The sequence below is a fragment of the Babylonia areolata genome, chromosome 8, assembly GCF_041734735.1.
Source record: "Babylonia areolata isolate BAREFJ2019XMU chromosome 8, ASM4173473v1, whole genome shotgun sequence".
In the NCBI taxonomy this organism is placed as follows: Eukaryota; Metazoa; Mollusca; class Gastropoda; order Neogastropoda; family Buccinidae; genus Babylonia; species Babylonia areolata.
Window position 1 is genome coordinate 16,230,529 of NC_134883.1, and position 13,554 is coordinate 16,244,082.

A 13,554-nucleotide genomic window follows, 5' to 3' on the forward strand; every position below is an offset into this window, starting at 1 on the left:
AGACAGTATGTGGGTTAGGGAGACAGTGTGTGGGTTAGGGAGACAGTGTGTGTGTTGGGGGGACAGTGTGTGTTGGGGAGACAGTGTGTGGGTTGGGGAGACAGTATGTGGGTTAGGGAGACAGTGTGTGGGTTAGGGAGACAGTGTGTGTGTTGGGGGGACAGTGTGTGTTGGGGAGACAGTGCGTGTGTTGGGGAGACAGTGTGTGTGTTGGGGAGACAGTATGTGGGTTGGGGAGACAGTGTGTGTGTTGGGGGGACAGTGTGTGGGTTAGGGAGACAGTGTGTGGGTTGGGGAGACAGTGTGTGGGTTAGGGGAGACAGTGTGTGAGTTAGGGAGACAGTGTGTGGTTTGGGGAGATAGTGTGTGGTTTGGGGAGACAGTGTGTGGTTTGGGGAGACAGTGTGTGGGTTAGGGAGACAGTGTGTGGTTTGGGGAGATAGTGTGTGGTTTGGGGAGATAGTGTGTGGGTTAGGGAGACAGTGTGTGGGTTGGGGAGACAGTGTGTGGGTTGAGGAGACTGTGGGTAGGTTAGGGAGACAGTGTGTGGGATGGGAAGACAGTGTGTGAGTCGGGGAGACAGTGTGTGTGTTGGGGAGACTGTGTGTGGTGGGGAGACAGTGTGTGGTTTGGGGGGACAGTGTTTGGGTTAGGGAGATAGTGTGTGGGTTGGGGAGACAGTGTGTGGGTTGGGGAGATAGTGTGTGGGTTGGGGGAGACAGTGTGTGTGTTGGGGAGACTGTGTGTGTTGGGGAGACAGTGTGTGGTTTGGGGGGACAGTGTTTGGGTTAGGGAGATAGTGTGTGGGTTGGGGAGACTATGTGGGTTGGGGAGATAGTGTGTGGGTTGGGGGAGACGGTGTGTGGGTTGGGGAGACAGTGTGTGGGTTGGGGAGACAGTATGTGGGTTAGGGAGACAGTGCGTGTGTTGGGGAGACAGTGTGTGGGTTGGGGAGATAGTGTGTGGGTTAGGGAGACAGTGTGTGTGTTGGGGAGACAGTGTGTGTGTTGGGGAGACAGTGTGTGTGTTGGGGAGATAGTGTGTGTGTTGGGGAGACAGTGTGTGTGTTGGGGAGATAGTGTGTGTGTTGGGGAGATAGTGTGTGTGTTGGGGAGACAGTGTGTGGGTTGGGGAGACAGTGTGTGGGTTAGGGAGACAGTGCGTGTGTTGGGGAGACAGTGTGTGGGTTGGGGAGACAGTGTGTGGGTTGGGGGAGACAGTGCGTGTGTTGGGGGAGACAGTGTCGGTTGGGGAGACAGTGGGTGGGTTAGGGAGACAGTGTGTGGGTTGGGGGAGACAGTGGGTGGGTTGGGGGAGACAGTGTCGGTTGGGGAGACAGTGTGTGGGTTGGGGGAGACAGTGTGTGGGTAAAATCTAAACTCTGACTGCGACAGCTGCCCCTCCAGCGTCCTTCCCCCACCACCCACACCTCGTCGCAATCGTCATGGACCCTGATAAACAGCTGTCCTGCATCCAGCTTTGTGTCCCACCCACAGCCGTGCCTATACCACACTCCCACCCCACCCCGCCCCTACCACCATCCTACTTCCCCAGCTCTCCTAGTTCACAACATTTATCTTCCTCTGCCCTGATGGCAGTTTTCTCTCTCTCTCAGCAATGAATCAAACAAGTGAGGCTAAAGAGCAGAGAGTACTCACACAACCATGGATAACTACAAGAGGAAACAGTGCGGAGCAAAGGCAAGTGTTTTTTCCCCTGCAGGCATCTGGAGAAGCGGAGGAAGGATGTCTCTCCAGGCAAACCGACCAGAGACCGCGACAGAGCGGCGGTCAGTGGACTAAAAAAATATGGGCTCAATAGCTGAATGGTTAAAACGTTGGACTTCAATCCGAGGGTCCGGGGTTCGAATCTCGGTGACGGCGCATGGTGGGTAAAGGGTGGAGATTTTTCCGATCTCCCAGGTCAACATATGTACAGACCTGCTAGTGCCTGAACCCCCCTCGTGTGTGTATACGCACGCAGAAGATCAAATACGCACGTTAAAGATCCTGTAATCGATGTCAGCGTTCGGTGGGTTATGGAAACAAGAACATACCCAGCATGCACATCCCCGAAAACGGAGAATGGCTGCCTACATGGCGGGGTAAATAAACAAAGCGGTCACACACGTAAAATGTTGCATGTATGTCTGAGTATGCATGTGTGTGTGCCTGAAATCTGATTGAATGAATATTTCCTTTGTAAGTGGAGCTGGGTTGTTGTCTTTTCCCAATGTAAATCCATGAGAAAAATGGTAGAGAGAAAAAGAAACGCGAAATGAGGAGTGACAACAACGACGACAACGGAGAAATAATACAAGGAAATGAACACAAGGAAGGACGACCACTTAACTACGTGGACAACGATCCCAGAGCATTTTGCTCGAACTGCTAACGCCTTGAACACAAACTTGCATTGCCAATACTCAATCTCTTACTTTCACAAGACAACAACATGGACATTTTCAAAGCACTGGGATATCTGTGAAATTTGGCAGGAGTAAACTGAGGAGACAACAAAGAGAACAGTACTTAAATCAAATCAGAAGAAAGGTACAGTGTCAATGGACAGTGTGTTGTCAATAGCACCAGGACTGACTGGTGATGTGTTGTATGGACAGTGTGTTGTCAATAGCACCAGGACTGACTGATGATGTGTTGTATGGACAGTGTGTTGTCAATAGCACCAGGACTGACAAGTGATGTGTTGTATGGACAGTGTGTTGTCAATAGCACCAGGACTTACAGAACTGACTGATGATGTGTTGTATGGACAGTGTGTTGTCAATAGCACCAGAACTGACTGATGATGTGTTGTATGGACATTGTGTTGTCAATAGCACCAGGACTTACAGAACTGACTGATGATGTGCTGTATGGACAATGTGTTGTCAATAGCACCAGGACTGACTGGTGATGTGTTGTATGGACAGTGTGTTGTCAATAGCACCAGGACTGACTGGTGATGTGTTGTATGGACAGTGTGTTGTCAATAGCACCAGGACTGACTGGTGATGTGTTGTATGGACAGTGTGTTGTCAATAGCACCAGGACTGACAGATGATGTGTTGTATGGACAGTGTGTTGTCAATAGCACCAGGACTGACTGATGGTGTGATGTATGGACAGTGTGTTGTCAATAGCACCAGGACTTACAGAACTGACTGATGTTGTGTTGTATGGACAATGTGTTGTCAATAGCACCAGAACTGACTGATGTTGTGTTGTATGGACAATGTGTTGTCAATAGAACCAGGACTAACAGAACTGGGCGATGGTGTGTTGTATGGACAGTGTGTTGTCAATAGCACCAGGACTGACTGGTGATGTGTTGTATGGACAGTGTGTTGTCAATAGCACCAGGACTGACTGGTGATGTGTTGTATGGACAGTGTGTTGTCAATAGCACCAGGACTGACTGGTGATGTGTTGTATGGACAGTGTGTTGTCAATAGCACCAGGACTGACTGGTGATGTGTTGTATGGACAGTGTGCTGTCAATAGCACCAGGACTTACAGAACTGACTGATGTGTGTTGTATGGACAATGTGTTGTCAATAGCACCAGGACTGACTGGTGATGTGTTGTATGGACAGTGTGTTGTCAATAGCACCAGGACTGACTGATGATGTGTTGTATGGACAGTGGGTTGTCAATAGAACCAGGACTAACAGAACTGGGTGATGGTGTGTTGCATGGACTGTGTTGTCAGCAACACACAAAGCTTTGCATTAAGATGGAACGAGGACTGGGCTGAACTGAATCAACAGGGACAGTAGAAAGCTAATGTCAGGTTCTGTGAATGTGGGGACATATGGCTGAGTTCACAGAGAGAGAGAGAGAGAGAGAGAGAGAGAGAGAGAGAGAGAGAGAGAGAGGTGGGTTAAGACAGATAAAGTAAAGAAAGGACACAATCACCAACAGCCCCGAGGAAAAAAAAAACAACCCACCCACCCACCCACCCCTTCCCAATGATGTTTGCTTTTAACTAGATCACGTCAGGCGCATCACGACTCGCCATTGGAAAGATCATCACCATCCATCATCATCATCATCATCCATCATCATTATTCATCCATCATCATCATCCATCCATCCATAATCATCATTACTCATCCATCGTCATCATCATCATCATCCATCCATCATCACCCATCGTCATCATCCATCCATTATCATCATCATCCATCCATTATCATCATCATCCATCCATCATCACCCATCGTCATCATCCATCCATCCATCATATCATCCATCGTCATCATCCATCCATTATCATCATCATCCATCCATAATCATCATTATTCATCCATAATCGTCATCATCCATCCATCCATAATCATTATCCATCCATCACCATCCATCACCATCATCCATCCATCCATAATCATTATTCATCCATCGTTATCATCCATCAATCCATAACCATCATTATCCATCCATCGTCGTCATCATCCATCAATAATCATCATTGTTCGTCCATCATCATCCCTCCATCGTCATCATCATCCATCCATAATTATCGTTATCCATTAATCATCACCCATTCGACCGTGATCATCATCCATCTATCGTCATCATCATCCATCCATAATCATCATTATACATCAATTACCATTATCACCCATCAATAATAATCATCATCCATCCATCATCATCACCCATTCATCGTCCATCAAACATCCATTCATCAAGCACCATCGTCCATCCATCATTACCCATCCTTCAATCACCACCCTTGCAATCATAATTCATCATCCATCCATAATCATTCATCCATCATCCATCCATAATCATTCGTCCATCATCCATCCATCAGCCCTCACTTGCAGTCCCCCCAGAATGAAGAAGGCGACAGGCACACGGCTCATGTGTCTGTAGCGGAACACCCGCTGTGGCTGGGGGGCGATGTGCACCGTGGCGCTGTGGTACGTCACGTTGTCCAAGCCCCCCGGGCCTGGGTGAGGGTCCTCTACAGGGGTCTGGATGGTGAAGCCGTCAATGAAGGGAGAGCAGTCCTTGTTTAGCAGGAAGGCAGAGGCGATCATAGGGCTGACGAAGGCACCCAGCCCGTAGAAACAGTGCATCGCCTGGACATAGTGACATTAACTCGCTTCAGGAACGTGGTTATAACATACAATCACTTCAGAAACGCTGGAATCACAACATACTGATGTGGGAAAGCACAGCTGTGGACATGTTCAGTCTAAAGACAACACATGTCCCTAACTGAACAGAACGGAACATTTCCTGAACCGAAGCAGACAATAATGATCCTAGACTGAACAGAACAATACAAGTTGATCCTAGACTGAACAGAACAATACAAGTTGATCCTAGACTGAACAGAACAATACAAGTCCTAGACGGCAGAGCGAAGGTCTCACAATAACAAGATACACTCAGACGAACTGAATGCTTTCCCTTTCAGTTCATTTTGATTCCAGTAAAAACAAAACAAAATAATCTGCTGCGGAAACATAATACATTCAAGCAAAACAAGCACCAGGGGATTTGCAAGGAGTGATGTATGGCCTGGATTTCATCGATTCATGGCAATGCCGACGTGACAGAGAAGGAAAACCCCGCAGGTCGAGCTAGGCCCGGGGCTGTCAGCCTGATTCCACTCCTCTCGTTGCTATCGGGTGTCAGCGACATCCAAACACTCCGCTCCAGAAACAATAGACAGGCTTGATGACACTGCACAATGGAACCGCTTCGGGGACATGCACTTTATTCCGGATTTTTTTTTTCATCCAGCCCAGCGTTTTATCGTGGACACAAAGGAGGGATAGGGGGTGGGGTAGGGTGTGGGTGGGGACGAGGATTTCAGGATCCACAGTGGGTGGCCCGTGGGCAGGCAGCACTCCGTCCTGCTGGGCAACACGCGTTCTGCACGATCCACAAACTGCAGGCCAGTCACTCTTTTCAAAACAAGGCAACCCCAAATGAAGGAACTCAAACAAACAATACACTGTCGTGCCATTTTTTTACCCACAAACCAGGATGTACGTTTGTCACATGGTGCTCAGTCACTTGACAATAAAGATACATCGATTGCGTTTGGGAATGGCAACGTATATACCACCTTTGCGTCATGGACATTGCAGGTAGAAAAAAACATAAACTCAGCGGAGTATATGAAGCTCTGTTCATCACACTTTTTTCTCCACATAAGCCAGGAGAAGTGTGAACAGAAAAATAAACATTGCCGTGCAAAGTATTTGCTCCCTGACAAAGAAGCACAGACTGTATATATTTCTAACGTCTTCCGTCCATCAGCTCGCTCCCTCTCTCTCACGCTCTCACACACTCTATCTCTTTCAGTCTCTCAGGGGAGGTAAGGAGTGTACAGACCCTGACATATACACTCTAATATCCCCCAAATAAACCTGGCCCCATCAATGAGACGTCGTGCAGACACGAGGGCTCTGAAGGCACAGACATCGAGAGGACACGTGGGGCAGAAGATGAGAGAGAAGAGCTGACTGCACTCAGCACAACAACACTGGGTTCTTTCTGTGACAGGCAGCACAGTGATGGCCCAGCTTCATCACGCGAACTCCTTACAAGGACGACCGTGCCCAGTAAATGAGGAGGAATGTTTGTGAAGGAATGGAGAGACGTGTTTGTTAGAGGACTATACCTGGAGGAAGGGAGAGACGTGTTTGTTAGAGGACTATACCTGGAGGAAGGGAGAGACGTGTTTGTTAGAGAACTATACCTGGAGGAATGGAGAGACGTGTTTGTTAGAGAACTATACCTGGAGGAAGGGAGAGACGTGTTTGTTAGAGAACTATACCTGGAGGAAGGGAGAGACGTGTTTGTTAGAGGACTATACCTGCAGGATTGGAGAGACGTGTTTGTTAGAGAACTATACCTGGAGGATTGGAGAGACGTGTTTGTTAGAGAACTATACCTGGAGGAAGGGAGAGACGTGTTTATTAGAGAACTACACCTGGAGGAATGGAGGGATGTGTTTGTTAGAGGACTATACCCGGAGAACTATACCTGGAGGATTGGAGAGACGTGTTTGTTAGAGAACTATACCTGGAGAACTATACCTGGAGGAATGGAGAGATGTGTTTGTTAGAGGACTATACCTGGAGAACTATACCTGGAGGAATGGAGAGATGTGTTTGTTAGAGGACTATACCTGAAGAACTATACCTGGAGGAAGGGAGAGATGTGTTTGTTAGAGAACTATACCTGGAGGAAGGGAGAGACGTGTTTGTTAGAGAACTATACCTGGAGAACTATACCTGGAGGAAGGGAGAGACGTGTTTGTTAGAGAACTATACCTGGAGGAAGGGAGAGATGTGTTTGTTAGAGAACTATACCTGGAGGATTGGAGAGACGTGTTTGTTAGAGAACTATACCTGGAGGAAAGGAGAGACGTGTTTGTTACAGGACTATACCTGCAGAACTATACCTGGAGGATTGGAGAGACGTGTTTGTTAGAGAACTATACCTGGAGGAAGGGAGAGATGTGTTTGTTAGAGAACTACACCTGGAGGAATGGAGGGATGTGTTTGTTAGAGGACTATACCCGGAGAACTACACCTGGAGGAATGGAGAGGAGATGTGTTTGTTAGAGGACTATACCTGAAGAACTATACCTGGAGGAAGGGAGAGACGTGTTTGTTTGAGAACTATACCTGGAGGAAGGGAGAGACGTGTTTGTTAGAGAATTATACCTGGAGGAAGGGAGGGACGTGTTTGTTAGAGAACTATACCTGGAGGAAGGGAGGGACGTGTTTGTTTGAGAACTATACCTGGAGGAAGGGAGAGACGTGTTTGTTTGAGAACTATGCCTGGAGGAAGGAAGAGATGTGTTTGTTTGAGAACTATACCTGGAGGAATGGAGAGATGTGTTTGTTAGAGGACTATACCTGGAGGATTGGAGAGACGTGTTTGTTTGAGAACTATACTTGGAGGATTGGAGAGATGTGTTTGTTAGAGAACTATACCTGGAGAACTATACCTGGAGGAAGGGAGAGATGTGTTTGTTAGAGAACTATACCTGGAGAACTATACCTGGAGGAAGGGAGAGATGTGTTTGTTAGAGAACTATACCTGGGGGATTGGAGAGATGTATCTTCCTGAAAGGAGTACAATACCTGTTTAAACGGAGACACGTGTTTGTTTTACCTGGAGGAATGGAGAGACGTGTTTGCCGAAGAGCAGGATCATGCGCAGGTTGGCCAGGCAGTCGAGGCAGCCCATGCACCAGCCCATGAGGATGAGCACGAAGAGCAGGGTGGCCAGGCTCTCACAGGCCGGGATGATGAACATGGACACCGACACCCCGATCCCAGAGCACAGCATCAACATGTGGTTCGGCACGCTGGAAACAGCACCGCAACAGTCGTGTCAACTCATAATGATAAGAGTAATAGGAATAATTATTAGAAGGATGGATACTTGTTGAGGGCTTTCCTCAACTGAAGGAGCTCAAAGCGCTATACAATAAACATTAAACACACACACACACACACACACACACACACACACCCTTGGCATTAACAATAAGGAGCACAACATTCGTGTTAATGCATAACATCCGCAATGACAACAGCATTACAACCGTGTTAACTCATAACATCGGCAATAAAAATGATAAGTGTAATAGGAATAATTATTAGAAGGATGGATGCTTGTTGAGGGCTTTCCTCAATTGAAGGAGCTCAAAGCGCTATACAATAAACATTAAACACAGACACACACACACACACACACACACACACACACACACACACACACACACACCCCTTGGCATTAACAATAAGGAGCTCATCATTCGTGTCGACGCATAACATCAACAACAACAGCAGTTCATTATTTTAACGCATAACATCAGCAATAACAACAACACAGCATCCGCGTAAACGCATAACATAAACAATAACGACAGCAGTTCTTCGTCGACTCACAACTCCTACAATAACAACAAGAGCACGTCAACAGTGCTGATTCAAAACAACACACAAAACATGTGTTCACCCGTAAGATAACACCAACAAGAACGGCACAAAAATCATGTTACCTCGTAAGAACAACAAGAACAGCACAAAAATCATGTTACCTCGTAAGAACAACAAGAACGGCACAAAAATCATGTTACCTCCTAAGAACAACAAGAACAGCACAAAAACTGTGTTAGAACATCAACAACATAACAACAGTGTTTACACATAACATCAACACATTCCTTTCTCTACACACCTCTCCCAGTGTGATGAACAGTGCCCCAACACCCACAGTGAATTAATCGTCACTGGTCTTGTTGCTATGTCAACAGTACCCCAATACATACAGTGAATTCATCACTTGTTGCTACGGCAACAGTGCCCCAACACCCACAGTGAATTCATCGTCACTGGTCTTGTTGCTATGTCAACAGTACCCCAATACATATAGTGAATTCATCACTTGTTGCTATGGCAACAGTGCCCCAACACACAGTGTATCTATCGTCACTGGTCTTGTTGCTATGTCAACAGTGCCCCCAAACCGACAGTGAATTCATCGTCACTGGTCTTGTTGCTATGTCAAAAGTGCCCCAACACTTACAGTGAATTCATTACTTGTTGCTATGGCAACAGCGCCCAAACACTCACAGTGAATTCATCGTCATTAGTCTTGTTGCTATGTCAACAGTACCCCAATACTCAGAGTGAATTCATAATCACTGGTCTTGTTGCCATGTCAACAGTGCCCCAACACACAGAGTGAATTCATAACCACTGGTTTTGTTGCTATATCAAGAGTGGCCAAACATACACAGTGAATTCGTCACTTGTTGCTATGTTAACAGTGCCCCAACACACAGTGTATTCATCGTCACTGGTCTTGTTGCTATGTTAACAGTGCCCCAACACACAGTATATTCATTGTCACTGATCTTGTTGCAAAGTCTCTGTGGACACTTGTCAAAAATTCTTTTCTCACCCTCTCTCTGCTACACACACAAAAAAATGATTACCACGTGCACGCGTGCATGATCAAACTCATAGATATACTTCACGCACATATGTAAGACACAATGACAAGCGCACACATGTGCATAAAACGTATCTTCAATTACGAGATATATGTGAACTACCCGGTGACTCATCACTATACATAGTCTGAGCACACCGACAGAACGTGTGGACAGACTGGAGAGTAACGTGGTGGTGTCAGTGACCTCAGTGATCACCTCAGTGCTGTGGCTGCTGTGACTGCCCAGTCTGTGGTGTCTTGACTGCTGTGACTGCCCAGTGTGTGGCCTCCTTGCCTCGACTGCTGTGACTTCCATGTCTGTAGTCTGTCTGCCTTGACTGCTGTGACTGCTCAGTTTGTGGTCTGTCTGCTTTGACTGCTATAACTGCCCAGTCTGTGGTCTGTCTGCTTTGACTGCTGTGACTTCCATGTCTGTGGTCTGTCTGTCTTGACTGCTGTGACTTCCATGTCTGTCTGCCTTGACTGCTGTGACTGCCCTGTCTGTCTGTCTGTCTTGACTGCTGTGACTGCCCTGTCTGTCTGTCATGACTGCTGTGACTGCCCTGTCTGTCTGTCTTGACTGCTGTGACTGCCCTGTCTGTCTGTCTGTCTCATGATTGGTGTGACCGCCCAGTCTGTCTGTCTGTCATGACTGCTGTGACCGCCCAGTCTGTCTTGACTGGTGTGACTGCCCAGTCTGTCTGTCTGTCATGACTGCTGTGACCGCCCAGTCTGTCTTGACTGGTGTGACTGCCCAGTCTGTCTGTCTGTCTTGACTGCTGTGACTGCCCTGTCTGTCTGTCATGACTGCTGTGACCGCCCTGTCTGTCCGTCATGACTGCTGTGACTGCCCTGTCTGTCTGTCTTGACTGGTGTGACCGCCCAGTCTGTCTGTCTGTCTTGACTGCTGTGACTGCCCTGTCTGTCTGTCTTGACTGCTGTGACTGCCCTGTCTGTCTGTCTGTCTTGACTGCTGTGACCGCCCTGTCTGTCTGCCTTGACTGCTGTGACTGCCCTGTCTGTCTGTCTTGACTGCTGTGACTGCCCAGTCTGTCTGTCTGTCTTGACTGCTGTGACTGCCCTGTCTGTCTGTCATGACTGCTGTGACTGCCCTGTCTGCGGTCTGCCTTGACAATTATTTTTTTTAAATTTATTTATTTTTAAGTGGTTTGTTTGTTTGTTGTTTTTTTATGTCATGGGCTTTGTAACATAACGATGTGAACTCATAAGAAAGTAGCAACAGTGTTAACTCACAAAATCAACAAAACAACATCTGTGTCAACTCGTGACTTTACATCATTAATAATAACAACTGTGTTAACGCATAACACCAACCATAAAACAATAACGATGTTAATATCCACACACAAGCGCGAGTATGCACGGACCACAACGTGCATGAAATACATACTCAGCGCGCACATATGCACGGACCACAACATGCATAAAATACACACACACACGCGGCCACATATATACCCACAAACACACACACACACACACACACACACGGACATGCATAGACGCACATACAACCATGCACGCATGAAAGACCAGTAAAGCCATTCGTGTGGAATGATAAAATCATAAGGGATGGCAAACAACACGTGTTCTGAATGACTGTTATCGCGCACACACGGAGTGCGTGTGCAACGATTATTTTTTCCCTTGAATAAATTGATTCCAAATGACTCAGTGGTGGAACGATGAAAAGAATTGCTTCAAAATGAACTGAATAAATTTGCCCAGTTGTGTGTCCGTACTATTGTTTTACAGCCTACAGTCAGTCATTGACTTTTTTTTCTGCGAGGTGATGCACAAACGTATATTCATTCACTATTTATTCATTTTACTTACGTTTTGGTTTTTTCTAAAAAAATTCTGTGATGTGGTTTTTCGGTGGTTTAATTAGTCTGAGACAAAGAGAGACAGAGACAGAGCTAGAGAAACATGAGCATGTCCCGTTACCGGGCTGTACGTGTTTGGACCCCAAACAGATCATCACTACACGGCCATCACAGCAGGTTACAGGATACCATGACACATGATATCGGTGCGACCCCCCCCCCCCCTCCCCTCCAACCACCCCCCACCCTTCCCGTCCCCTCTCGCTCTCTCTGTCTGTCGTGTGATGCTGACCTGACGTCACAGAACGCTTACAACATGGCTGAACAAACTATTGCTCAGGTGACTGTTGACGCAGTGTTGATTTGCCATTTTACGATCTGCATTGATGTGTCTGGTATCTGAGCACACTGCAAAGGGCGTAGGATGACCAGGGTATTTACATGACGCTGACATTTACAACCCATCCAGTTGTTAACCACATCTGCTCTTTATGTTTGTCTGTCTCATCCTTCCGATCCATGATCTCAGCGTTACCAGTGTTCCAACACAGTGACCACACGACAGGCAGAAAGACATCTGAGGGGCCGTAGTTCAAGAGACCTTCTTCTTCTTCTGCGTTCATGGGCTGCAACTCCCACGTTCACTCGTATGTACACGAGTGGGCTTTTACGTGTTTGACCGTTTTTACCCCGCTCTGTAGGCAGCCATACTCCGCTTTCGGGGGAGTGTATGCTGGGTATGTTCTTGTTTCCATAACCCACCGAACACTGACATGGATTACAGGATCTTTAACGTGCGTATTTGATCTTCTGCTTGCGTATACACACGAAGGGGGTTCAGGCACTGGCAGGTCTGCACATATGTTGACTTGGGAGATCGGAAAAATCTCCACCCTTTACCCACCAGGCGCCGTCACCGAGATTCGAACCCGGAACCCTCAGATTGAAAGTCCAACGCTTTAACCACTCGGCTATTGCGCCCGTCGTTCAAGAGACCATCGTGCCTGCGGATAAATGTGTACCTGCGGGTAATCTGCCAAAGGCAAGGCAAACTACCCGAGGGTAAGCAATAGCCGATATTCATTAACACAAGAGCCTAACCGCGGGTCTGCAAACCCGAGGGCAATTTACCCTTACTATCTGCCAAGGGTGACAGTCCACGAAGCAGAGGTAAATATGGTGGATTCTTTTGTTGTGTTGGTTTTGTTAGGGGAAAACAGGCGTTTTTTTTTGTAAAGACCGTGTCTTGAATACGGCCCCTGATAGTTCGTTCGCTTGGCAGTAAAAATTGACGTATTCAGACTGGCAGACATCATTGTATTCCATATGACTTAACGGATGTAGATGCGAATCGAGTGCACTTGCAGACGATGAATGATGGAATGTCCGAAATTTGCAGTTCGCCGAAATTCGTTCATTCCACAGAAATATTTGAATCCGAACACCGTTATTTTATTTTTGCAATTAGCTGAAAAGCAAGGAGGACAATGTGTCAGAATGGAATGTGAAAGTGGCCCCCAGATTCGACAAATTTAATAAATATAATAATAATAATAAATAATAATAACCACACCTCGCAATTCCCATGGAACACCATCCAGTTAACAACGCTCCCTATGTCCTATGGAACATCCAATACACCACCACTCCTAATTCCCATGGAACATCATCCAGTTAACAACGCTCCCTATGTCCTATGGAACATCCAATTAACCACCACTCCT

At 46.9% G+C, this 13,554-nt stretch overlaps 1 protein-coding gene across 1 annotated transcript in view; it reads right to left on the reverse strand.

The window, feature by feature from the left end:
- LOC143285059 (major facilitator superfamily domain-containing protein 4A-like) overlaps positions 1 to 13,554 on the reverse strand; it is a 90,860-nt gene that overhangs the window by 18,905 nt on the left and 58,401 nt on the right. Inside the window, exons 2-3 of the mRNA XM_076592247.1 lie at positions 8,151 to 8,346; positions 4,826 to 5,089 (exon numbers count right to left, since the gene is read on the reverse strand). Coding sequence (XP_076448362.1) covers positions 4,826 to 5,089; positions 8,151 to 8,346 — 460 coding nt within the window. The remainder of the gene's footprint in view (positions 1 to 4,825; positions 5,090 to 8,150; positions 8,347 to 13,554) is intronic.